This window comes from Pseudoliparis swirei, chromosome 11 (genome assembly GCF_029220125.1).
Source record: "Pseudoliparis swirei isolate HS2019 ecotype Mariana Trench chromosome 11, NWPU_hadal_v1, whole genome shotgun sequence".
Classification (NCBI taxonomy): Eukaryota; Metazoa; Chordata; class Actinopteri; order Perciformes; family Liparidae; genus Pseudoliparis; species Pseudoliparis swirei.
In genome coordinates this window covers 6905637-6933183 of record NC_079398.1, presented here as the reverse complement: position 1 = coordinate 6933183, position 27547 = coordinate 6905637, and the positions used below count along the sequence as shown (strand labels likewise).

The 27547-nt window shown below is 43.3% G+C and overlaps 1 protein-coding gene and 1 long non-coding RNA gene across 5 annotated transcripts in view; one reads left to right on the top strand and one right to left on the bottom strand.

The window, feature by feature from the left end:
• ccdc88c (coiled-coil domain containing 88C) overlaps nt 1–23266 on the top strand; it is a 47819-nt gene extending 24553 nt beyond the window's left edge. The window contains exons 10-31 of one of the 3 annotated variants that reach the window (XM_056426021.1): nt 348–506; nt 835–981; nt 1219–1369; nt 1484–1665; nt 3612–3749; nt 3860–4144; nt 4243–5040; nt 6473–6600; nt 6697–6838; nt 6923–7033; nt 7317–7478; nt 7589–7866; nt 8077–8220; nt 8394–8580; nt 8681–8826; nt 9448–9537; nt 9639–9943; nt 13002–13091; nt 13614–13718; nt 13814–13951; nt 14787–15025; nt 19147–23266. In XM_056426021.1, the coding sequence (XP_056281996.1) occupies nt 348–506; nt 835–981; nt 1219–1369; nt 1484–1665; nt 3612–3749; nt 3860–4144; nt 4243–5040; nt 6473–6600; nt 6697–6838; nt 6923–7033; nt 7317–7478; nt 7589–7866; nt 8077–8220; nt 8394–8580; nt 8681–8826; nt 9448–9537; nt 9639–9943; nt 13002–13091; nt 13614–13718; nt 13814–13951; nt 14787–15025; nt 19147–19905 (4884 nt within the window). In that variant the 3' untranslated portion in view covers nt 19906–23266. Of the gene's footprint in view, nt 1–347; nt 507–834; nt 982–1218; nt 1370–1483; nt 1666–3611; nt 3750–3859; nt 4145–4242; nt 5041–6472; nt 6601–6696; nt 7034–7316; nt 7479–7588; nt 7867–8076; nt 8221–8393; nt 8581–8680; nt 8827–9447; nt 9538–9638; nt 9944–11236; nt 11664–13001; nt 13092–13613; nt 13719–13813; nt 13952–14786; nt 15026–19146 lie in introns of those variants that run through there. The other 2 variants (XM_056426020.1, XM_056426022.1) reach the window with 2 other exon arrangements.
• A 796-nt stretch (nt 23267–24062) lies between these two features.
• LOC130201232 (uncharacterized) lies at nt 24063–27234 on the bottom strand. 2 transcript variants are annotated; one of them, XR_008833154.1, is made up of 4 exons: nt 27152–27234; nt 24828–25066; nt 24592–24687; nt 24063–24452 (listed from the first exon to the last, which is right to left on the bottom strand). It is a non-coding gene; the product is annotated as an uncharacterized LOC130201232 (long non-coding RNA). The 2 variants fall into 2 exon arrangements; XR_008833153.1 differs by having other exon boundaries at nt 24592–25066.
• Nucleotides 27235–27547: the final 313 nt, after the last annotated feature.

Genomic DNA, 27547 nt, shown 5'->3' with positions numbered 1-27547 from the left:
AGGCCTTTTTCAAGATTAACAAATGATCTGAACTGTTGCTGTGGAGCCCTGCTCTGGCTTGTTAACCATTCATATAGATATGACAGTTGCCTGGGTTCCAACCAAGCAAAGCACATACCACAAGTGTTAACGTGTGTCAATTTGTTCATGTGAACTAAAAAGATGACATTGTTTTGCAGAGGTTTTCTGTTTTGGAAAAAAATGGAAAGAATCAGATTATTTGGTCTACAGTTGTTCCTTTGGTTCCATCACTGCTGTTACATGCAATTCAAGATTACGGTCATCAATAGAGTAGGTTGGCAGCAGTTTTGTTTATGTGTCTGTGTTTGTCTGTGTGTGTGGCTCAGAACCAGTCGCTGTCTTGTGAGGCTCGTTCGGTCCGAGTGTACCGGGACGAGGTGGACTCACTGAGGGAAAGAGCGGCGCGGGTCGACCGACTGGAGACTGAACTGACCAGGTGTAAAGAGAAGCTCAACGATGTTCACTTCTACAAGACCAGAATGGAGGTACACACAGCGCTTCACGCTACACATCAGCATAATACCATTACCATCATATACAGCTTTCCTGTCTGGATGAGTCTTCTATTGAATCTGTGAAGGTTCATTGTGAAAGAATTATTTTCACGTTTGATGGTGTTGGTGTGTTTTCACTTCTTCCACTGTTAGTGTTATTTCAAACACTCGCCACCAATTGACCTAGACTTGTGCACCTAAATGTTTGCAAGTGTGTCTATAGGCACACACCCAACAGGAAACACCCTGCTGTCAATAAAGTGTGTCTGTGTGTCTGTGTGTGTGTGTCTGTCTGTCTGTCTGTGTCTGTGTCATACAGGAGCTTCGCGAGGACAACCTGACCCTCATGGAGACAAAGGTGCTATTGGAGGAGCAGCTTTCCACCTCCAGGGGGCGCTGTGATAAACTGCACACGCTGGAGAAAGACAACCTCTTACTTCGGGCAAAAACACACGACCTGGAAATGGTATGATGCCATTATCAACAGTTTATGAACCATAATGTTATTACACATAAAACTGAAACTGACAATTATTGGCGTATTAATTATTATTATTATTAATTTGTAAAAGCTTTTAAAACATTCTTTATCTATGGTTTTATGAGGCAGTTTTTCACATTACCAGCCCCAGATATCAGACCAAAAAGAATGCCGAAATTGCCGTCATTAAATTGTGTGTGGTGTGGTTTGTGTGTTGAGCAGGACAGGGACAATGAACGTCGGCGGTTGGAGGAGCTGGTGGAGGAGAACATGCTGCTGGAAATCGGACAGAAACAGAGTATGAACGAGTCGGCTCACCTGGGCTGGGAGCTGGAGCAGCTGAGCAAGAACCATGACAACACTAACACAGACAGTACGTTTGGCTGGTCAATTCTGTCATACCTACTTCTAGTTTGCATGTCCAGACCTGTTGTTCTGCGTATTTGATTCAACCCAAAGTTGTTGTTTTTAAAAATCTCTGCTGCAGCTCGTAAGTCGCTGGTCGATGAGCTGAACGAGTGTGTTTCCAGTCGGGTGTTGAAGCTGGAGAAGGAGAACCGGGAGCTTCAGGCCTCCATAGAGGGACTGAAAGAGGAGAACCACCTCCTGCAAGAGCAGCAGCTTCACACCCAGGAACGAAACAGGGAGAACCAAGGCCTCAGCAAGAAGGTGGGAGGACACATACATTATTTTTCTATTACTGTATTTTTTGCACTATAGGGCGCACTTAAAAGCCTTTAATTTTCTCAAAAAACGACAGTGCGCCTTATAATCCGAAGCGCCGTATATATGGATTGATTCTGGTTTTGCTTACTGACGTCTAAGAGATTTTGTGTGGTACAAGGCGCTCACGGCGTTAAGTCAAAATGTTTTAGTACGACTTTGGTAAACTACAAAGCCGCACCGCTTGCAGCATTACGGCTACCGTAGCCAGGAGCGTCGCGGAGTAATACATACTGTGCTTCACCATAATATTACAGTGTGTGTATAAGGATCCCAAAATGGCACCTGTCAAAAGACACGCTTACGACGCGGACTTCAAACTCAAGGCTATCAGTCACGCAGTAGAACATGGGAATAGAGCAGCTGCGAGAGAATTCAACATCAATGAATCAATGGTACGGAAGTGGAGGAAGCAAGAAGATGACCTGCGCCAAGTAAAGAAGACCACACAGAGTTTCCGTGGGAACAAAGCGAGATGGCCACAGTTAGAGGACAAAATTGAACAGTGGGTTATTGAACAGAGAGCAGCAGGTAAAAGCGTCTCTACAGTCTCTATTCGACTGAAGGCAACAGCGTTAGCACGGGACATGAATATCAATGACTTTCGAGGCGGTCCTTCTTGGTGCTTTCGTTTTATGAAAAGACGTAATCTCTCTATCCGCACACGAACTACCGTCTCGCAACTGCCAAAAGATTACGAAGAAAAGTTGGTCATTTTCCGCGCATACTGCAAAAACAAGATCACTGAAAAGAAGATCCAGCCAGAGCACATCACCAACATGGACGAGGTTCCCCTCACCTTTGATATCCCCGTGAACCGCACTGTGGAGAAAACAGGGACCAGAACGGTGTCTATACGCACCACAGGGAACGAGAAGTCATCCTTCACTGTAGTTCTCAGTTGCCAGGCTGATGGCCAGAAACTTCCACCCATGGTCATTTTCAAGAGAAAGACTTTGCCAAAAGAAACGTTTCCAGCCGGCGTCATCATCAAAGCTAACCCAAAGGGCTGGATGGACGAGGAAAAGATGATTGAGTGGCTGAGAGAAATTTACGTCAGGAGACCGGATGGCTTTTTTCACAAATCTCTGTCCCTATTGATCTGCGACTCCATGCGCGCCCATCTCACCGATGCTGTCAAAAACCAAGTGAAGCAAACTAATTCGGAGCTTGCCATCATTCCAGGTGGATTAACTAAAGAACTCCAGCCGCTAGATATTGGTGTCAACAGGGCGTTCAAAGTTAAACTGCGAGCTGCGTGGGAGCAGTGGATGACAGAAGGCGAACACACATTCACCAAGACAGGGAGACAGCGCCGGGCGACTTACGCCACTATATGCCAATGGATCGTGGATGCCTGGGCTAAGGTATCAGTCTCAACTGTGGTCCGAGCTTTCACAAAGGCCGGAATCATCACTGAACTGCCAGCTAACAGCAACAACACTGACTCGGATAATGACGAGGGGAATTCGGCATGTTGGATGCCGTAATCGCCCAACTGTTAAACTCGGACACTGAAGATGAAGAATTTGAAGGATTTGTGGACGAGGAATAAACTGAAAAAGTGAGTGTATTGTGTTGTATTTTACGTGTTACAACTGAATAAGGTTGGTAGTTATTGTGAATACGCTCATTAACGTTTGAATAATGTTGAGAATTATTGTGAACGCGTTTAATAAAGTTTGATCGACTGACTTATCTGACTGTTTTTTTCCCGCTTAATGCGCCTTATAGTCCGGTGCGCTTTATATATGAAAAAAGATCGAAAATAGACCATTCATTGACAGTGCGCCTTATAATCTAGTGCGCCCTATAGTGCAAAAAATACGGTACTTGTTACTCATTTGCATGTTACTAATAACGACAGTATGTTTATCTTGTGTTTTTGTTAGGTGGACTGTCTCCAGGGTTTATTGGACCAGGAGAGACTGACCAATCAGGACATGGAGTCCCTGGGAGAGGAAATATTGAAGGAAAAACAGATTCTGGGCAGAGATATGCATACTCTGAGGGCAGAAAAAGACAGACAGGTAGTTAACACATACACACACACTCATACACACACATTGTTAACGACTACCATAAGAGACCAGAATGCATCGTTCGTTCACACCACATTCCACTACTCCTGTCCAATCAGATCTCACAGTTGGAGAGCGAGAAGCAGCACCTCTCTGACGCCGTGGCGTCCCTTCAGGAGCGCGCTCAGTCAAACGACGAGGCGACCGTCCGGGAGGTGGAAACGGAAAACCGCCTACTGCATCAGAGCATCACTGACACCAGCTCCCGATTGGCCAGCTTAGAAACCCAACTCAAACTAGCCAGTGAGGATGCAGATAGGCTGAGGGAGAGGGCGGGGCGGTGTGATGAGTATGAGCGTGAAGCGGCGAGGCTGGAGAGGAGCAGGGACTCCCTGAACAGAGAGGTAGTAATACAAACTAAATGTTTTATATATTCTTAAAAGCAAACTGAATTGATAAAAAAAAAAAGTATATTCAACTTATTTCTCTGTTTTGCTTGTAGGTGGCCTCTCTGCGTGCATGCAGCGAGCGGTCCGAGGCTCTAGAGAAGCAGATGTCCTCCCTGGAGCAGGAGGTGCACAGGCTGAAGAGGGAGGCAGAGGAGGCCCAGCGGGAGCAGCAGCGACTGGTGAGGCACGAGGCAGAGAACAGCCTGCTGTCAAAGGAGAACCTGGACCTGCGCTGCTCCCTGGAAAACCTGCGCTCCTCATCCGCCCGCCTGGCCACCCTCCAGGAGGAGCATAAAGAGGCACAAAGAGAGACGCAGGATGTGCAGAGGAAGCTGGAGGAGGCCCGAGAGGAGGCCCAAGGAGAAAGGAAGAGGGCGGAGAGGCTTGAGCTGATTGTGGCAGCCCTGAACCAGGAGAAGCATCGCTTGGGGGAGGAAGTACAGAGGAGCAGAGAGGAGAGGGAAGACGAGGAGAGCGAGAGGCAGGACACCCAGGCCCGAGAAGAGGAGCTGAGAAGGGAAGTAGAAGAGATGAAGGAGGAGCGGAGAAGGAGGGAGGAAGTTGAAAAGGAGAGGAGGAAGCTCCAACTGGACTTGGAGCAGTCAGAGAAGGGCAGAAAGCACCTGGAGAAGGAGAGCTGGAAGATCCGAACGCTGCTGGAGGCGAAAGAAACAGAGCTGGAGGAGAATGCCACACGATTGGCTACTGTGAAGAAGGAGGGCGCAATTCTGGGTAAGGAAGTAGATAGGCTGAAGGAGGTGTCAGTCAAAGCCAAGGAGTCGGAGAGGGAGAACAAGGAGCTGCAGAAACGGGCAACTATTGACAAGAGGACTCTGGCCACTCTGAGAGAGGTGAGAGGACAAAGTCTGGAGAAATTATTCTTTCTTTCTTTCAGTATATCAAAGGATCCACGCAAATTCCATCTGCTGAAGGACATTCATGTAATATAAAACTTGAATGGTCCATAAAATAGGATTCAACAACTTGGCAATATATAGTACACTCCAGTATCTAACTCTGACTTATATATCTTATAACCAGTGACTACTGTACTACACAATACTTAAAATAATTGGACCCCAAATGTGCTGCTGACGCTAGCTGTGGTGGCTGTTCCGTGACCAAACATCACGTAACCCTAACCCCTAACACCTAACCCTTAACCCTAACCCGTCTCACACGTTTCTCACACGTTTGGTTTAGAAACCAAATCGATAAGACATTCCCCTTTTTTTTTTTGTCAGCGAGCTACCTGCATGTGGGACATCACCTGGAACAAGGGATTTCATTGGTCAAACATATTCCCACAGGCGGAAATCCAAATTACCTCCCCCCCCCATTTTAAAATGGTTATTTCCAGGCCAAAAGTTTTGAAAAAGTCATGAAAATGTGTTATATTCATATGTTCATTTACGCAGTTTGATTTAAAAAATAATGATTTATATAAATATGTATTCTTTTAACCCTTGTGTTGCCTTCGGGTCATTTTGACCCGATTCAATATTTAACCCTCCTGTCGCCTTCGGGTCAATTTGACCCGATTCAATGTTTAATGTCGGTGTTCTTTCGGGAGTCAACAAACAAACATAAAGTACCTCACACTTAAACTTGGAAAACAATATTAATTCTAATAATTTTCTGGAGATTTTAATAGCTGGGGTCATATTGACCTCAAGGGTAAAATATGTTAGTAAATATAAAGGTAACAGGAGGGTGAAACATTGAATCGGGTCATATTGACCCGAAGGCAACAGGAGGGTGAAACATTGAATCGGGTCATATTGACCCGAAGGCGACAGGAGGGTGAAACATTGAATCGGGTCAAATTGACCCGAAGGCAACACAAGGGTTAATCAAACTATTGTCTCTCATTCATTTAAGAATACTTATAATAATGGATTCAATTTGTACGGCACTCTTTATCCAATAATGTCAGTGCCACAGAGCCAGTACATAGTTAAAACTATAATATAAGGAATATAGGAATATTTGAAACAAGATATAAAAGTCAACTAAAAGTGCTAAACGCCTTTCTGAATAAAAGGTTTTTAGGCCAGTCTTAAAAGAGTCCAGTGTCTGTGTTGCCATTAGGTGGTCAGGGAGACTGTTCCACAAGCGGGGTGCTGCTGAGCAAATTTGTGTCATTTAAGGTATATACTCATGTATACATGGAGATTCACAAAATGTTTGGTCATGGAAATTAGTTTTAAAGTCCTGGAAAAGTCCTGGAAATCCATTGGTCAACATGTGTATGAAGCCTGTCACGTGTCTTTATGTGTGCAGGAGTTGGTGTCGGAGAAGCTGAGCGTTCAGCAGCAGAGTGTTGAGTTGGAGAGACTCAATCAAGAACTGGAAAAGATCGGCCTGAACAGAGAAAAGCTGCTACAGCAAGAGCACACACAGGAGGACAGGTAACCTGCTGCTCTTCAGACTGAGAGGACATCGTGTGTAGAAAGTATGTCTGAGGGAAAGTTAATAGGACTATTTGTCTTGTGTGCACCCGCCAGCAGGTACAGGCTGCTAGAGTCTCGGCTTGAGGAAACTGTCCAACAGACGTTAAAAGTGAGAGAGGAGAAAATCTCCCGTCTAGAAAGGAAACTGGAAGAGAGCAACACGCTCAACACTACGCTACGTGCTAAGCTAACCACTGTAAGCATGTGCGCACAAACTTCTTTCAAAGAAGTTTCCGGCTTGTATTTTAAAATGTGTAACAATGTGTTTTGTTTTTTCCAGGGGGAAGAAAACCATAACTATCAGCAGTGCTCGGGAGGTGACCGGAGTCAAGGGTCAGCCACTGCCGAACTGCTCCGAATCAAAGATCATCTCATTGATGTCGAGAAGAATGTACGATTTGTCTGCTTTTTTTGACTGTTTCTATCACATTATTTACAATTACACATTACTTACTTTAGTTTTTGTGTATATCTATATTTTATGTAAAATATTTGATGTTCTTTTAAAATAATTTCATATTTCGTCTTTTTCGCTAAATTAATGTGCATCTGTTTAATTATTGGACCATCAGGAATAAATTAATGTATTTACCATTTTAGATATATATATATATATATTTTTTTCATGTTAGTAGGCTAGGTTATTTATTGCTCGGTGTCGTTGCTTTCCCAAGAGTGCCTCCCTGCAGATGGAGAGCAGTCTGCTGAAAGGCCAGCTCAAACAGCTGGAGAACCAGAACACATATCTTAACAACCAGATGTTGGGGCTGCAGCGACACACCACCACCCTGCAGGAGCAGAATTCTAGCTTACATACACAGACTGCAAAACTCCAGGTACACTGTGTCCCAATCCGTCACAAGTGCCAGTAACAGCAGTCGTATAATAGTTCTCCAGAGAATGTTTATTGGACCACTGGGTTCTGATGGCTTTCTCTGCATCTCAGGTGGAGAACTCCACGCTCTCCTCCCAGAGTGCATCTCTCATGGCTCAGAATGCCGTGCTGCAGGGCCAAGTCACCGCCTTGGAGTCGGAGGTGGAGACGTGGCAGAGGCAGCGCGAGGAGGCGTGGCGAGCCAGAGAGAGCGTGCTCAGCGACCACGAGCGCCTGCTGAGCGTTCACGAGAGGCAAGCGCATGAGTACGAGCAGCTCATCAGTCAGCACGCTGCGCTGAAGGGCAAGCAGAGGACGCTGGAGGGCGAGCACCGGACGCTGCACAGCAAGTAAGTGGCAGCATGTAGACCTTACCGCTAACAGCTTAGAGATAGACGGTCTGTGGAGTCCTCGATCAAACACTGTGAGGTAAACACATGAGCAATTATCAGTGAGGACAATGTAGTCAATAATTAATGGAGGAAGCTAAAGAGGATTCAGTCCTCTGTTAAAGTGACATCTCTTAGCGTCTGTCATTTCAACCTCATTTCCATTCTCAGGTGTTGCACTTTGCTGCAGCAGAAGGAGAAATGGGAGGAGCAGGAGAGGCACGGTCGGAAAGAGAAGGAGGAACTGAACCAGGAGATCCAAAAGAGTCGTCTTCAAGAGCAAGAGAATCTACAGCTCAAAACAGAAGTGGACAGGTACTGTGTTAGAAGTTGGCTTATTACACACTAAAGACAGTGTATTACCTAAAATATACCTTATACACCCCACTTCCAAACATCCAAACTAGAACTTGAGGCAGAACCTGAACAGAATTGATCGAAGACTTTCCTCGTGCAGTTATTCATTCTCTTCTGCCTCCCCCTTTCAGATTAAGAGAGAGACAAACGCAGCAGTCAGAGCAATGTGAAGGGCTGCAGCAGCGCATGAATGACCTCAAGAGCTCACTAAGCTCCGCCCAGCGGGAAGAGAGTCGATGGATGGCGCAATACGATACGCTAATGGAGCAACACCAGGGCCTGGATCTAACCATGACCAAACTAGACAACCACTGTGAGGTGAGCTGGGCCTTTTACTTGACCAGCAGGAGAAAAGCACAGCATTCACCATCACCTTCTCTCTGTAACTTTACGGATCTGACCTTCTTTTTTTTTAAAGTTGTTGAGCCGACTGAAAGGGAACCTGGAAGAGGAGAACCACCACCTCCTGAGTCAGATCAACCTGCTGAGTCAGCAGAACCACACTCTACTTGAGAGGAGCATGGAGAGCAAAGAGCTGTGTCACCAGGAGCAGAAACTATACATGTAACTGCACCATGACATCTGCGACATAAAACCACAGCGATAAGAAACAGACTCTACATGTAACTATAGAGCAGAGCAGATGCCACCGCTAACGGGGAATTATCCAGAACTGCTTTTAAAGAAAGGACACGCGTACTTATATGTTGAGACCGTAAAGATAATGAGACTTTATCACAAATTACATGGAGGGATGAGCTGATCTGTGGTTTGTGTGTGCATGAAGCCAAAAGAAATGAACCCTGTGCAAACCAATGTTGATGGAAAGCTTCATTGCTTCATAGCAAATATGGTCACATCAGTTCACTGGTTGCAAAAAACCAAGATGGCGACGGCCGGAGTTAAAGTTTAAAAACAGCAATCCAACGGGTGACAAAAGGGGGGACCATGTCTTGTTTTGAAACACACCCAAAGTTTCTATGGAGTCCCGCCACAAGTAGAATACGCTTCCTGGTTTGTTATGACCTAAATCATATATCTTTCTGATTACGATTTGAACAAATAGATACATTAAAAAAAACATAGTTTTATAATAACTGTCCACTGAGTGTGTCTAAAAAATAAGATTTACAAAAGTAAACCATGACGATGAATAACAAATTACAATGTTTTTTCTCGGTGTAGTGATAAGCTGAACGCTCTCCGTCGCCAGAAAGAGAAACTAGAGGAGAAGATCATGGACCAGTACAAGTTCTACGACCCCACACCGAAGAAGTAATGCTTTTATAGACACATTGCATTTTCAATATAGACGAGCCGTGTGTAGAGTTTGGTGTGGACCAGCCCCATGTAACGGGTTGATGTTGTGTCCTCAGGAGGAGTCAGTGGTCCGGAGCCAAAGCGTTAGCCAAACTGATCAAACCCCGGAAGGAGAGCAGCAGGGAGAGAGGGGCCGACCGAGACAAGGAGGGCGGCAAAGAGAGAGAGAGAGCAAAGAGCGCCCCAGACATCCCACTGCCTTCCCCGCCCCCCCTCCTCCCTCCTGAAACCCCGCCCCCTCTACCCCATCGCACAGCGAGTGACACGCTGGACAGCGGCCGTGCCCACAGTAACCATAACAACCACACCAGCAGCACAAGCCTGGGACCCCAGAGTCCTGCGCTCACGCCCATCGGCCGAGGTAAACACACTCTGTCTTCATTCACCATTTAATTATCAGGGCCGTGAGACTTCCCCGTCACAAGTTTCATATCGACATCGGAGAAGACTTTCATGTCTGTGATGTCATGAGAGAGCGGAAAACTCTTATGTGTTTTATGTGAAGTCCACTTTATGCTGATATTTTGGTTCCAAAACCTCAAAGCTGATGGAACATGGTGACTTCTAATTAGGTGCACCTTTGTGTCGTCGCCTGTAGAGGGCGCTGTTAAACTCTACACAATATCACCGGCAGTTTCTCCCATCTATTATCATCCACTGTGTCTGTCCTCTGCATTCTTTCCATATTAACAATACTGCTCGTACAGAATAATTTTAATTGTTGAATGTTCTAAACAATTTTTCTACTGCATTCTTTCCAAACTTCTTGTACAAGGTGCTTCCTGGTACTTTTTAATTTACACATTTTTCATACAAACAAACAAAAGGTACAAGTTTTATCCAGTCAATTTAAAACAAGTATCTTTGTACCTTTTGTAATACTCTCAGACTATTAGCCATTTGAGTTACCATTATTATCATAATAAATATGTGCTTTGTGAAACATTGTAAAAAACAACTTTTCATGAAACAATCATAGCAGATATTACGGAAACACGTTATTATCTCAATGTTTATTAAACGTCCTCGTCCTTAGAGCTGAAGTACAGTGAAATTACTTCATTACATTTTTGACAAAGGGCTACAAGTAGACATTTGTTTCTATTTACACATACTAAAAAAAGGTAGGGGGCCACTTCACACTCTAGCTACATGATGCATACTTTTCATTTTTCTATCCTAATAATAGAAGTGGGTTTCTAATGCATGGTTTCTTTTTCAATGTATTTTCTTTTTAGAGCTCTACTCTTAAATCGAGTTCTCCTCACGGCTGAGCTCAAATTCACTCTCAGTGGCTTTTAAGTTAAATTCCACCGGCAAGTGGAAGAGGTCATATTAAAATAAGTTTTAACCTCCATATTTGTTGTTTGTCTGCCTGAATTACGTTCCAACATATCCAGACACCAAGCTTTGCACTAGTAGTCCTACTTTGTTTGAATTCAAAATGAGTTGAGTTCAGTCTCCTTGAGTCTAATCAATGCATGGTTTAACTTTGTTCTTGTTTTTATTCTCATGGATTTTCTTGCATGATGTCTATTATTTAGCACTCTGCCGATAACTTCTTAATCAACTGTTTCCTTTGATTTGCTCACTGTCATTATTTCATCCTTTGTTTTACGTTTCTCCATCTCTCTCTCCATTCTCTCCATCTCAGCTCCCCTCACCCCAAAACGCTTCAGTTTCCTCCGCAGTAAAAGTCAGGAGAAACTCCTCCCCTCCTCCTCTTCCTCTTCCTCTTCCTCTCGTCCATCCCTCTCTCTCACCAGAAGACTGCGATTCTGGTCTTCAACTGACATCACAGCTGACGTCATCACTAGCCAGCCAATCTCAGCCAACGGAGTATTCTAAAATCGCTCTCCTCCTCCTCGCCCTCTTTAACAATACACATCATTATCTTCCTTATCACTGCCACCTCCATGTTAGACTGCTCAGCAACACTCATCACGGTGACTCTCAGCACTTCACACAGCAAAGCACCATCACACACACGCATGTACCTCATGAACACTAATGCAGTCGCACTCCTCGAGCCCACAGACACACATTTAAAACACACACCCAAGCAGGTGCGCGCTGCGGGTGTGAGCCAGCCAGTATTACTAGTAAGTAGTAAGCACACACATGTGGAGACGGTTTCCCAGCACGCCTGCTTACGTCTGCATGTCCTTGAAGACTTGTTTTAGTTCTGATGAGGATCCTTGTGAATGATGCTTGTTTCATGTTTTTAAACTGGTGTCTCTGTGAGGACGGCGGTCTGTGTTGAAAGCCGATCTCATCTCAGTCTGCATCTGATCTTGTCTCTTTGTCTGAAAGGAGCTTTTTAAGCAACCAAAATCTACATGTTTTACACTAATATCAGCATCTCTCAAGCAGCCAAGATAAGAATCAAGATGCCATTTTGGCTTAAAGTGAGATTATGACACAATTATTTCTTCCTCCTACTAAGTACAAGTTAAATTCATGAGTAATTAAACTCACACTCATGTAAAATTCACTCAGGGGTTTTGTCTCCACAGCCTTACTTTACTTTAGCATTAGCTAGTGTTAGCTTAGGTATAGCAGTGTGCTGACACATCATAATAAAGCATTTCATAATAATTTAAAAGGTCAAGTATCCTGATCTTTCGTAATTGCTGGTTACTCACTGACTTTTATTTTGTAATTATCATAGCTACAGGGATGATGTATTTTTGGAGTTAAACAAGAAGTTAGCATCACACCGGTTCCCTCTACCGAAAGCCAATGGGAGTGTTCCATTGGATTTTGGATTATTTCAGAAAACCACTTTTATGATTTTTGAAGCTGCAATCAGCAGAGTAAAAAAAGCTAACGTTAGTCTGTAAAGGAACTCCACCATTGTCACATGACTTTACTCCACCACCACTGAGCCAAAAGAGAATTAGTATTCTAGTGAGGACGTTTATTCGTCTCATTTAGACTCTTGGTAGCAACCGCCTTTTTTAAGACGCGTAGGCTACAAGCTTCTAAATTCATTAGCTCTCTCCAGCTTGTGTTCACCACAGAACTAACGAAAAACACACAACAACTTTGAGACGAGGGAACCGGAAGTGCAAAGACGCTGACTCATTTAGTTGTTTTGCACTCATTCCTGCGGAACTGTAATTGTCATAGTTTAAATGCATTATTATCACTGTTACAGATTCCCCCACTTTGGCAAAAGTGACCATTTTGTTACCATTGAAATGAGAGCAAAACGCCAGCGAGCTAGTGTTACATGTTATGTCCAGTGATGTCGGTGGTTGATTGGTCAGAAATATCCAATCCCAATGTCCAGTGTGCCTGAATCAATGAATGGTTTGCTGATGTCTTGCTTGGCTTTCTCGCTACTTTATGTGATGCACACCACACGTCTCATGGTCATACAACGGTTCCCTTACAACTCTGCTATCGGTCTGCAGGTTTGATGGACAGGGGCCGCGGTGTTTACCGTAGCAGTACTCCAGGAGGCAGCAGTGAGAGTGTCAATGGAGAGGATGGACTTGGACAAGGTAATTAACATGTTTTTGTTTAATGAGGGTTAACACTGGACGAAGATGTTGTAAAATCCAGCAGGAAAACAGAGCTTGTTCATTAGGATTGAAGGTCATTTTAGGTTTGAGGTGTTCACATCCATTTTGAGAGCACATTGTTCTGTCCGTGAACCACCTGCTTGGATTGATTGGAATTTGTAGCTTAAATGAAAAATATGATTTCAGCTGCTGATTTCACAACCTGTTACTTAATCGTGTCTCGTGCACATTTATTGATGCCAGTGGCTGTTTCGTCTTATTGTTCTCGCTCGAAAACCTAAATTGAATCACTGGGAAGGAAGAGACTTATATTTTGTGATTGTATTTTGTCCTCAATTGAAGATAAAAGGACATATGTGGTGTATTGATGTTTGTATTAGATGCGGTATATCATTATGATGTATGATATGATAAAATGTGAAAGCTATTTTCAGTATAATTTCAATTGATTATACTACGATAATGCATTGTTCTAACCTCTTTGAGTGTGCTGCCCCCCAGCTCAGACCCAGAGAGCTCTGAGCTCAACTCCCAGCCATCCGTCCCCCGCATTAGGCCTCACTAGCTGCTCCAGACCGGGACATGGTCTCGGCCGCAGGCCCAGAGGCAAGCCATACTATTAATACTCATATTTAATGTCCCTTATTCAGGAGTCGGGCGGAATGCGTGTTTTTTTTGTAACAGTGCGTCAACATATACAGGTCTATTATTTGATGAAGACACCCGCCACAACTCCTCTGACTCCATGTTTGGTCAACATGGCAACACGGGAGGTCGTCCGGGGTCGGCAGACTTCAGCCACAACACCTCCAGCTCCAACTCGCCTGTCAACGGCAGAGGTACACACACACACACACACACACACACACACACACACACACACACACACACACACACAGGCGCACTAGTAGAGCGGGTCGTCCTGGGTTTGTCTCCCACATCACTTTTTTGTTTCAAAAGACCCAAACCATTTCGTCTCACTGCATCTGAAGGAACGTTAGGTCGCAAAACAGGCCTCTCCTCCTGGTGGTATATTTTGAAATGCAAGATGATACTAAAACGTAACTGGTCATTGAAATTAGGCATTTTAATCTGATGTTCTTTATTCATGTGTATTCTATTGCCATTTTCACATTACAGCTTATGTTGTTTCTTTGTAATTATATTTCATCTGTTGACAGACACATCAATATGGCATATCATCAGGCAGTCTTTATAATTATCATCGGCATGTATCCAATTCTTTGTAAAATCTGTGTATTATGATGCCAGTCTTCCCATCTACACAATTCCTTATATGTTGCTGAACCCTCACAGCTTGGCCAATTATTTGGCATCTCAGTAAACAATAGATCTGGTGAAACTATAGATTTGTTTTTCATTCATCATGGGAATTTTTGAGCATATATAAAAAGAGTAGAGATACTAATAACAGCTTGCGGTCTGAGGTCCACAATTTGGCAGCAAGCAGAATGTTTGTATGAGTCAAAAGAGAAATTATATTCTTGATCACGGATATAATATAATATTAGATAGATAATAAAGTGAAATTCCCCAGTCTAAGTACAGCTCAAAAATGTGTTATATACAGTATTCTGTCCTAAAAACTTCAGGTGTACTCAAAGTGGTACCCAGTTTCAGTCGGTAATAACTCGATACTTCTTACCGTTTTAGACTCATTGGTTCATCAGGCTCGCTCAGCCAGCCTCTCTAGTGACGATGTCATGGGTCTGAGCCAATCACAACAGACCTTGTCACGTAGCTCCACTCTTCCATACGACCAAGCGCCCCAGAGAGCCCAACCGCAGCGCGGAGGCGGGGTTAGGTCTAAGACCCGCCCTGGGTCTCCTGGAAGTGAGATGGTGACACTGGAAGAGTTTCTACAAGAGAGCAACAAAAAGTCCCCTCCTATGGTAAGAAATATATTAATCTATACTATTAGTTTACTGTTATGCTCATATGTATGTTCACGCATAATAACTATAGTTGGGTCTTACATGCATCCGTCACATGGATATAGGAACATAGACTCAAAATATCCACTTTATTCTCGCATTTTCACATCTCATCCCTTGAGACAGTGAGTTACCTCCACTTCAAACTGTATCTTAATGCAGACACAGTGAAAAGCCTCCAGACTCCACACCTCTTCTGTGGAGTCTGGAGGCTTTACAAAACTGCCATGGGTCTGTGATGTTCTACAGAGGGACATCTGTGCAGGTCGTGTCAGGCAATAGAAGACATGATCAGGGGGGGATCTTTAGAAAATACAAATCAGTCATCTAAAAGTTGGTTTTACGTGAATCACAAATGTATTGCATATGATTGTTGTTGGTTTTTTTTCAATTTATATTATTAGGTCACAGAATCATTCTGAATTGGGCTTACAGCCAGCTCAGCTGGTGGAACACTCTTTGAATAATGTGTGCATGAGAAACAAAAAAAAGTATGCTTTAAGATAATGGTGAATGGAGCCAATTTTCCGATTAATCTCAACGCAGATTGGAGGCAGAAACAAGCTTTTAATTCAATTCAGTTTCAATTCAGTTTATTTGTATAGCCCATTTTCACAAATTACTAATTTGTCTCAGTGTGCTTTACAATCTGTACACATAGACATCCCTGCCCCAAAACCTCACATCAGATCAGGAAAAACTCCCAAATAACCCCTCAGGGGGAAAAAAAGGGAAGAAACCTTCAGGAGAGCAACAGATGAGGATCCCTCTCCAGGATGGACAGGTGCAATAGATGTAATGTGTACAGAAGGATATATTTAGAGTTAAAATACATTCAATGAATATGACGGAGTGTATGAATAGTTCATAGTAGGCATATTCCATGATGGAGACCTCCACGATCCATCAGGCAGATGGAAGTAGAGAGGAGGAGTGGGCGGAGTCTCAACAGTGGGCGGAGTCTCAACAGGGCAATGGCGTAGTTGGTAGTAGGCATATTCCCCGACCCAGACCTCGATGATCCATCAGGCAGAGAGGATCTATGACGTCTCATAGGGTCCGATGAGACGTGAAGTCAAAAGGACTCCGGGGAGAAAGCAGAGTTAGTAATGTGAATGTAATGACTTCTTCTCGGAGCCTTGAGTCCCTGAAGTGGGCTGGTGTTTGGTTCTGATAGCTGTAGTGGGAAATTCATCAAACATAACACTAACAGGTATGAGAACCAAACTGAAAACAATGCAATTTACCTTGAATAACCTCCTGGTGCCTTGTGGTCGCGGTGTCAACAAAACCAATAGCAAAAGTGAGGGTGAGAGTTGAAATGACCGGATGGTGCAAATCATGCAGTTAATCTCCAGACAAACGGAAAAACAAAGTCATTTCCTTTATTCAGTTGTTTTTTCTGCTATTGGAATAAAGAAAAGAGCCAGTGAAGCATGTTCTCTTGAATCCAAATATTGCTGGAGTGAATATTTCTGCAGGTTTATCTGCGGAGACCTTTCAAGGACAGACTATAGGACGGTTGTCAGTATGAATAGGAAAACAGTTTTTATATTTATTCATTGCTGAACACTCTGCTTGGGACAAACTAAATGATCAAATGGAAAATCCGGCGCTCTGTACTGTATCAACGTGTTGATATCGACGCTTCAGTGTCTTTTTCATTTCTGTTGTTAATTTTCACTTTAGCTGAGAGGGCTGAGTCATTTGGTTAGTGGTCATTTTAGATTTGAAAAAAGACACATTCTTTAAAGATGAGAACATCCAACGTTGAAGAAAAGGAGCTCCATACTTGAGGTTATTCTGGCCATTGATAATTAATAAACAGCGTTTATTCTGTATCATCAAATAAGTGACAGTTATGACTGAGCAGCAGATGCTCATGTATTAGCCAATGTTCAAATGTCTGAAGTAGTGCCATCTAACAGCTGTCAAATCAGATGTTTTATTCCAGTCTGTCGTCCATGTACGGACTGAGGTAGACGGGAGGAATCAGCGTGAGAATATCACCGTCACTGAACTTCTCACTTACTAAAAGAGCTGCAACAATGATAACTTAGATCAGACTTCTTTCTTCTGCTTTTTGTGCACATTTTAAAAGTTTTGATAGATGTTAAACTGAATCTAATGGGCGGAGCTATGCTGAAAGAGCTAACTATTCAATTCAATTCAATTCAATTCAATTCAATTCAATTCAATTCAGTTTATTTGTATAGCCCAATTTCACAAATTACAAATTTGTCTCGGAGTGCTTTACAATCTGTACACATAGACATCCCTGCCCCAAAACCTCACATCGGACCAGGAAAAACTCCCAAATAACCCTTCAGGGGGAAAAAAAGGGAAGAAACCTGGAGGAGAGCAACAGAGGAGGATCCCTCTCCTAGGATGGACAGATGCAATAGATGTAATGTGTACAGAAGGACAGATTTAGAGTTAAAATACATTCAATGAATATGACAGAGTGTATGAATAGTTCATAGTAGGCATATTCCACGATGGAGACCTCCACGATCCATCAGGCAGATGGCGGTGGGGAGGAGGAGGGCGGAGTCTCAACAGGACAGTGGCGTAGTCATGAGCAGGAATTCCACGACCCAGACGATCCATCAGGCAGATAGGATCTATGCCGTCTCATAGGGTCCGATGACCCCATGAGACGAAAGTCAAAAGGACTTCCGGGAGAAAGCAGAGTTAGTAACGTGTGATTGAGAGATGAAAATTCATCCTTAAGGAGAGAAAAAGAGGAGATAGGGACTCAGTGCATCCTAAAACGTCCCCGGCAGCTATAAGCCTATAGCAGCATATCAAGGGGCTGGACCAGGGCAAACCTGATTCAGCCCTAACTATAAGCTCTGTCAAAGAGGAAGGTCTTAAGTCTACTCTTAAACGAGGTGACTGTGTCTGCCTCCCGGACTGAAATTGGAAGCTGGTTCCATAAAAGAGGAGCTTGATAACTAAAGGCTCTGGCTCCCATTCTACTTTTTAAGACTCTAGGAACTACAAGTAGTCCCGCATTTAGTGAGCGTAGCTCTCTAGTGGGGCAATATGGTACGACAAGCTCCTTAAGATATGATGGAGCATCACCAATCAAGGCTTTGTAGGTTAAGAGAAGAATTTTAAAAGTGATTCTTGATTTTACTGGGAGCCAGTGCAGAGCAGCTAGTGCAGGAGTGATGTGATCTCTTTTCTTAGTTTTAGTGAGAACACGAGCTGCAGCATTCTGGATCAACTGGAGGGACCTAAGAGATTTATTAGAGCAGCCTGCTAATAAGGAGTTGCAGTAATCCAGTCTCAAGTAACGAACGTGAACCAATTTTTCTGCATCTTTTGAGACAAGATGTGCCTGATTTTTGAAATATTACGTAGATGAAAGAATGCAGTCCTTGAGATTTGCTTTACGTGGGAGTTAAAGGACAAGTCCCGATCAAAGATAACGCCAAGATTCTTTACAGTGGTGTTGGATGCCAGGGCAATGCCGTCTACAGAATCCACATCACCAGATAATTGATCTCTGAGGTGCTCAGGGCCGATTAAAATTACTTGGTTTTGTCTGAGTTTAACATCAAGAAGTTGCAGGTCATCCATGTTTTTATGTCTTTAAGACATGCTTGAATTTTACAGAGTTGGTTGCTCTCCTCTGGTTTTATCGATAAATATAGTTGAGTGTCATCTGCATAACAATGAAAGTTTATGGAGTGTTTCCTGATAATATTGCCCAAAGGAAGCATGTATAAGGTAAATAAAATTGGTCCAAGCACAGAACCTTGTGGAACTCCGTGATTAACGTTGGTGGTTATCGAGGCGTCATCGTTTACAAATACAAACTGAGATCGATCTGATAAATAGGATTTAAACCAAATTAGTGCCGTGCCTGAAATGCCAATCGACTGCTAACTAGCTAACAACAATGAGCAGCAGATGGCGTCTGTCCGTAATCAGTCAGTAGAGCTGATGGGAATTAGTGACATGTGACATGCCGTTTCTGTGTCACATGCCTATTGTTAGATCTAGCCAAACAAAAACTTAATTAAATCCTTTATTTGTTCTTTCTATTTTTTTGCATTTCCTTTATCCAGGTGTCAACGGGAAGTAAGGAGGACTTGATGATGGACTATTTCACCAGTAGTCCGGCTCCCGCTGCCAGAGATCAGGCGACTCCCACCAGCTACGTCACGCCCACTGTGCAGTCGTCCAACCAGAGGCCGGGCCAGAGTGTCAAACCCTCGCCCCGCCAACCTGTAGGCCAATCCCCTGCCTCGGGCCAGCCTGTCGCCCAGAGTAGCAGCCAATCACTGAGCAGGGCTTTCAGCCTGGCCTCCGCTGATTTGCTGCACTCCAACGGACCAGACAGTTTCCGTGGAGCTGAAGGCCAATCGGATGTGGTTGTTCGGAGACAAGGGGGAGGGGCTAGTGGGAGAGAACGTCCACTCTCTGCTCGGCTGGCCGACCCGACCAATCAGCACGGAGACGGCAGCTTCCTGAATCCGCCGATTCACCATTCGTCCTCTCTTAACCTGCAAACAGACAGACACACGGAGAGAGAAAGAGAGCGAGGGAAGACCGCCGTCTCTCAGAACGGCCCCACCTCGTCCTCCTCCTACCACCACCGCGGAGAGGTCGCCATGGTAACCCCCGTAAGGGCCGTGCCTGCCACGCAACCCGACAAGGCCTCAGAGCACAGGGAGGTTTTAAGGGAGGGCCAGTCGGACTACGCCTCCCACTTAACGAAAGAAAGTGAGAGCTGTGACGCCGTGGAACGCCCGAAGAGCACGCCTGCTTCCCCTGACCCCAACAATGACCCTCAGACTGTGTGGTATGAGTACGGCTGTGTCTAAACACTGACACTAATGGAAACCCATTATACTCACAACCACTGTCTGCTGGAGCTGAATCCAAACCCTCAGTCACAAGCAATCAGCCTCTGGACTCTGATCTTTGTATTGTGGATACATGTTATTCTGAGATACAAAATCAACTGGGAATAAGTCTAAATTATGGACAGCAAAAAACAAATTTAAGCCCATCTCTGCACAAAGGAGTCGTGGCTTCTGTTTGTATTTTCTGGAACAAACCTTTGTAGCTTAACAAGTAGACCTGATTCTGTATGCCCCTAGCGGATTAACACAGTAAGGAAGCTTCCTGAATCAAAGGAGCTGCCAAGGATTTCAGCCGCAACAAAACAACCATGTCCTCACCTCAACGATGGACCTGAAGATACAATGTCACCATTTTTCATCAAAAGCTGTATCTCACAAGGGGACACAGTGTAGACATAGAATAGAATATACACTTTTATTAATCCCCAAGGGGAAATTAGTTCTCTGCATTTAACCCATCCTTAGCTCAATCACTGACGTTCTTTAGACATAAACACCGTCACACTATAGATGGTTTCTGAGAATGCTGAAATTCTCTGGCCTATGTTGTTTATGATCGCCCTGTTTACAAGCGTGTTTTTAAATGTTTTCACATCAAGAAATGGAGATGTCTGAAGTCTGAGAATCCACAACAATTAAAGCCCTACATGCAGAGCTGAGGGCCAGAATAAGAACGGTCTTGGTCTATGAGCTGGAACTCTTTTGACCGCTGACACTGTGGGGCACTGCTAATTTATACCTGGAGGCCGCCAGTCCTACGGAACTGCACGCCTAGAATTAGCCATCACCGAAGTGAGTGGTTAGACTAAAGTGAAGGTCACAAGAAGCACCAGAACGACTGAATGTATGAGATTTCCCCTCCTCTTTTCTGTCATACTCCTCTATTATCTTGAACAAACGCAGGGAAAAGAGTGAGAGAGGAGGATGGACTCTGAGAGATTCAAGCAAAGCAACAGATATCGAGAGTGACGGAGTGACGGGAGGATGGAGAGATAAACGGGACAGAGGTGGAGGCTAAATTACAGTCCTTCTCCCTGCATTAATCTTTAGATGATGTCCCAGCATGCAACACTCTAAACACTTTACTGGAAATGTTGCACAGCCCGGGATAACACTAGCGCCACACACACACACACACTTATATAATGATATACACAGAGGAATTGTCCTTGAGGGGCTCGGTTGTGGCTTCACTAACCAATGAGCTGGACCTAATTTACACACACACACACCACTAAGTAAACCACTGTGTTTTGGTATTGTGCACTGCTGCACGCTAAGTTAGACAGTAGTGAATCTGAGTCTGCCCAGCAGAGAGAGATTCAGACCTACTGTGATCTAGATAGTTAGAGTTTGTATGTGATGAATTGGCAATAAACTAAGAGCACCTCTTTTACACTGTTCCACACACCTTTGGTATTGTTCAACCTGGACCCTATTGTGTGTCTTTCTCTGAATTAAAAGTGTCTGACTTTAGGCTGAGCTATCGGAAGAGAGTCGCTCGCTGAAGGAGAAGTCGTGTTTTGGTATCCTACGAGGTGACATGTCACCAAAAGACGACAGAGAAACGCGTGATGGAGTACAGAAAGAGACTCAGTGGCCAAAACGAGCTGTGAGTCGTCGGGGCGACTCGTTCTTCAGGTGCTGCTTTCAGCGCTCTCCAGGTTAAGGAATACCAAAGTTACCCGAAACTGAAAAGTGTCTTCATCACATACACGGATGCACACGTGAGAAACTCATGCAGCGTCTCTCCATGATAAGACCTCAGTATTGAGTTTGTCATCACTCAGGGAGACGAGCACAGCACGTCATCATTCTCCTGGAAACACTGCTCTCCTCACTGCTAGTTAGATGACTGTTTGGAGGGGGGTGGGGGGGTGTTGTGAATACTTTGGGTTTCCTTTTAAACAAAGAAAGGAGGAGGATGAGAGGTGGGGGAAATATATTGGCCTATGCCTTGAAGGCCGATGATGTCAATGGAAAAACAAAGCATCTTATGCTAATTATTCTGACCTTGTGTCTGTACTGCTGTTTGAAAATACGAAGCTGTCCCTCTTGTATTAGTGACTGCAAAGACTTTCCTCAAAACACTAGAGTGATGATGAGGAGGAGGAGGAGGACGTAACACTGGAGAAAGTGACTGTTTGGCTGGAATCCATCATGATGAAACAAACGGCACACGTCAATATGCAATGAGCTAAATTATTTTACCTGTAACATTTGTATATGACATTAGATCTTTTATAAACGGGGTCAATATTCCCAGACTTTTGGATACTTTGTTTTGTGTAAAATCCTGAAAATGTTTGTTGATCCAAAAAAGAAGAAACAATATCAGAACTATTCCTGTCCACTGGTAAAAGTCACGCGGTTCCGAGAGTTGTAGATACTTTTTAAAAGGGAATACGGTTCTCGTAGTGGTGCGATACACTGATGGGCGATGCTGTCAGTAGTAGGGTGGTGCTCTCAGTAGTAGGGTGGTGCTGTCAGTAGGAGGGTGATGCTATCCGCAGTAGAGTGGTGCTGTCAGGAGTAGGATGGTGCTGTCAGTAGGGCTACGACCGGTCTAGTCACCTGTGTAGGTTGCGACTTTTATTACGTCTCAAATGAGGCCTGAAGATTGTCATAGAAACACGGTGACTGATGAGAATATGACTATTTTCACGAAATAAATGCACATGCTATCCTATAGTACTATAGTTTTCTACATTGTATACACAAAATAAATCAACTATGCACCACTCCAGACTGAAATCGTACGTATTGCCAACACTTTAAGGCCTCTCTATGTTATTCGTTATCAAATGCTCTGTGTGTGTGTGTGTGCGTGTGCGTGCGTGTGTCGATAGAAATACATTAAATTCCAAAAAGCAATCTTTTATGTTATCAAAGCAACAGCATCTCACAAAAAAAACACACACACACTTGTGCAAATTACATTATGTTATTTGCTGTCTGGAAAGTGTGTGTGTGTGTGTGTTGTCTGCCCGTCCTCCTGCCCCTCACTCCTATTGGTCGGCTTTACCTGCTGTGTTGAGAGCAACAGCACCAACGATCCTCAGCGGGACTCCGGTGCTTCCAACGCGCTGATCTGACGTCATTATTAACCGTGCGTGTCCAGAGGAACACAAAAGGACAGCCGCACGCTGCAGGACACACGAGAGAAGGTCACAGACACTTCCTGCTGTCACTGGAATAACTAGATGACTGTTGCTGACTGCTCTGCTGTGATGTGACTTCTGTTTGAACAAAAAGAAAAGTGTGAGACGGTAGAAACTGAGGATAAAGCTTTTTGGTAATAAAGATTTACAAACTTGGACTAATTGTCCCTTTCATTGTAAACTGAGCTCAAATGTTACCGCAGACTATATCACAGTTGTGAATGTCAAAATTCTAAATATTTCCCATCTTATTTCCTTTTGGTGTGCAAGGAATATATCACAGACATATAGTTTATAAATATATATTGTATGTGAATGGCATCAGTGTGCCAGGAACACTCAGAAAAGTTTGACCATTGTCTACTCAATAAAATTAAGGCAACAAAGTGACAATTAATATAATTTAATACTTCATCTTTGATTAAAAACTATTGATTTAATTAAGCGAATTTAAACAAAATATTAAATACAAATATTTTGGATTTACTAATAATATGGCAAATGTTGAGTAAATCCAAATCAATTATACAGGGGAAATGATTAATATTTACTAGGTATTCAAAAGAAAGTAATTTAGATATACCAAATAGCTGTCAAAAAGTAATTTATATTTACTAATTATGTGGATAAAATTGATTTCTATTTAGTAAATATCTGGATAATACTGATTTATATTTACTAATTTTATGGGTGAAAACTATGCTATTTTTCTAAATATCTGGAAAAGAATGATTTGGATTCAATAAATAAAATAAGTTACATCAACTCATAACTTGGAAGAATGTTACTTAATTCTACACATTTAAACTGAAATTAATTTTTCAAATCAACTTAAAATCTATGTAAAGTTAATGATTGTCACTTTGTTGCCATATTTTTTAAATGTAGAATCTACTTAATATCATGCCTTCTTTTTGCAAGAATTTACTGAGGCGCAGTTAAAAAATTACCACATTTAGGAAAGCAGCATGTAAACATTTATTTGTGCAACTTTGTTGACCATCTTTCAAAAACATTTGTGTAAAATGCCAAAATACAAAGAAATCCTGGTGTACACAAAAGAATCACTGCAGCAAGCCCTTCAAATGAGTATGACAAATTGGATTTTTCTGAACACACCTGAATGGTAAATAACTGCAGCACTGAAACTCAGACAAAGCCTCGAAATAAACCATGTGACTGAAACCCCCTGTAAAAAAACAACTCATTGGGTCCAGACTGAAGACAGGTGGGGACAGAATCTCATGCCGACATGATGTTCAGGAAACTGGAACTTAAGGCGTAGTCATCATTACTGCTTGAAGACTTACAGGTCAACCGGTTGTCTGTGGGCGGACATGATCTCTACAGCCAGAAAAAAGACAAAATAGAAAAGATTAACAATAATATAACTTTAAATAGCATTTACAACATGACTAGGTGGTTCGAACAATAAAAATTTATTCTGTTGTTAAATTAAGACACTGAACTTAAAACAACTTACTCCCGTTTATCCTTGACAACTTGGATCCGATCATGGGTCACACTAGTGGAACAGCAAAGAAGGTGTTGAGGTCCATGCTGGTAGTCGTAATCACACCTAAAAAGAAAGAGTAAGGGGATAAAGGACAAGGGGAAGACGTACATCCTCTTCAGTAAAAACAAAATCATCTCAAGCATCAACTTTTGCTCTTTTCAATGCTAATGTTGTAAATAAAAATGAAAAGGCTAGATTCACACTTAAGTGCCCCATGTTGTCGTCATCATAGCGGCCAAGGTTTGATTTCCGGTGGTCCCTTTGCTGCAGATCCTCCCCTGTGGTGCTTGTGTGTCTCTCTAGCTCTAACACAAATAAAGAAAAAAACATCTTAAAAACAAATAATTGCTTGCTTCTGGCATTTAAATGGATTATAATCTCACCGTGTTGCTGGGTGTCATTAAGGTCACGAAGTTGTTCCATCCAAGTTGGATTACAATGTCTGAAAGGTGGCAGGAGAAAATAATTAGCATTTTACAATTAACTAATTGTTCTTAATTATCTGTACATAAATGTAAACATTGACTCAAAGGACACTCTTTGGTGACGTCCTCATCTGATAATGTGGACAGTAAATGAAGATTTAATCATGAAACCATCCCCTCACTGGACAGCTCACGGAGCTTCTGAGGAGCTGTGAGCTGTCATGTCCGCCACAGCGCAGTTATAAGCGTCATGTTAACAACAGTCACATGAACAGAGTCCCGACCACGTCAACAGCATCAAGTTAAGAGCGTCACGTGAACAGAGTCCCGACATCACGTGAACAGACACCTACAATAATTGTCTGGTCACGTGACTATCCGGACTGACCTCTCCGGTATATGTGAGCTTGTCTACACATGTCTGCTTGGAACCAGTTTCAAAGCACTTCAATAAAATGGTCGTTATTAGATGAAGTGTGTAGCACGTGACCCCTCAGGTGTCTTAACCCACCTGCCACAGTAATGAACCTATAACACGAGCGTTAGCTAAACATTACCTCACATACGTGCAAACTTGTCACCTTTCGGTGAAATTCACCGTTTTGAACTCAAAATAGGTCATCCACGTGAATCGTGGAGATCCGAAGAGTTTTTTTTGGGGGGGGGGGGGGTCACCTGGCCCACTCCCGTTGAGATTGCAGTGAGACGCGGAGAGAAGTGTGAAGTGTTGCTCTTCGCAATAAAACATCTTTGATGGGACGCGTCTCGGCCAATCAGCGTTCAGATGTCCACAGCGTTTGGGGGTTCAGGTTAGCTTGAATGTTAGCCCGCTACATCTGCTGCTGTCACGCTGCACGGTGTAGCGATGCTAACAAAGTACCCGTACGTTAAACACCATGTGATTTAGCATATCTTTAGTATCGATACTTCATTCAGAGAGCGATCAGAGCGCACGCGCTGCTCCGTGTCGAGCTGTCTGCGCACACTGCGCTGCGCAGCGCTCACAGCGAGAGAAGTGGCGCAGCTTTAGAGACTTCGGCTTAACAAATAAAAAGATGCCAGACGTGAAATGTTTCAGTCTGTAAAGTTCTGTAACTCTCCAGCTGCTCATCCTGATGAACTGTGGATCATCTGGTCAGAGACTAACGGCCTCATAGTGTATAATCAATGCTATGATGGAACCATGTAGTTTCATTCATATCTGGCTGTATTAATACTAATATTACTGTCATTTGTTAAGTGTTGAAAAAGTTGGTAAAAAGTGAACCATACAGATGTTTTATTTCTTACTATTATAGATAAATATACCAGTCTCGTATTAATGGTACCATATTGTTTTTATGGTATTGTATTGAATTCTGGTATCATGATATTTATGGCAGGTATGTAATATGTATAGAAGTTATAATATGAGTATCGTGACAAACAGGTGGAGACAGAACAGATTCAGGGAAAAGTCCATGAGGACTGTTCAGGCAAAAAAAAAGGAAGTTGGTTTATGAATGACTAACCATATTATATATAATGACAATGTATATTTGTTATTACTATCATTATAGGGCTGAGTCAGAGCGGAGGACCTTTTGTTCTTAAACTGTTTATTATCATTATTTAGATTTGTGGTCAGAACAATAAAATGACTGTAGTTGTGGTTCTAAAAGCTTTGAGGCTTCAAACAACGTGGATGTGGTGTGGTGACAACAACAACAAAAGTCACCTGCACCCCCCCCCCCCCCCCCCCCCCCCGTTGTCACCTTTTTCACCCCTCATGAGTTTGCAGGTATGACCTCAGCTAACATGTGTAAAGTAAGCTAATGTTGGCTCGTTCAACACAGAAACCGACAACCTACGTTACATCGACGATGTTAAAGAAACGTCAACACACTTAACCATCAGATAGTTAAGTTAACTTACTCTTGACGTCCAAGGCGATACAGAACTGCAGAACACCATGCCTCGAATTCAAAAGTAGCTACCCGCTAGCTCACATGAGGCTAGCTCAACCCCTCACGGGAGAGCTGAGTAGAAACCTCAGTGTCACTAACGTTGCCCGTTCAATACAACTTTTACTCTCTGAAATTAAATTAAGTTGGCATTCTTACCTCAAGAAGAGATGCCATGTCAGGAAGCTGTCGTTCTTTCTGTGGCTTTTAGTGAGTCACTGACGCAGGAGAGAGCAGCGCGCAGCCCAAACTGCGGAGAAGTGGCGCGAAACCGGGTTCAACAGTTCAATCTGCTTTTTTTGTGTACTGCACCTGGCCTCTCCTTTGAACTCTCTCTCTCTCTCTCTCTCTCTGTTGGACGGGCTGTCTGTCTGTCTCTGTCTGTGCTGTTTTCTTCTAACCTAGTTTGCTAAGAATAAATCCAGCTTCGTGTACCGGAAAGTCAGGTGTGGCGCCGCAAATTCCTTGGGCGGAAGTGTACGGCGTTTAAAACTGAAGAGTTCCCATTGAGTAGAATGTATTAATTTTTCGACATTGTTGACTTTACTCATAAAA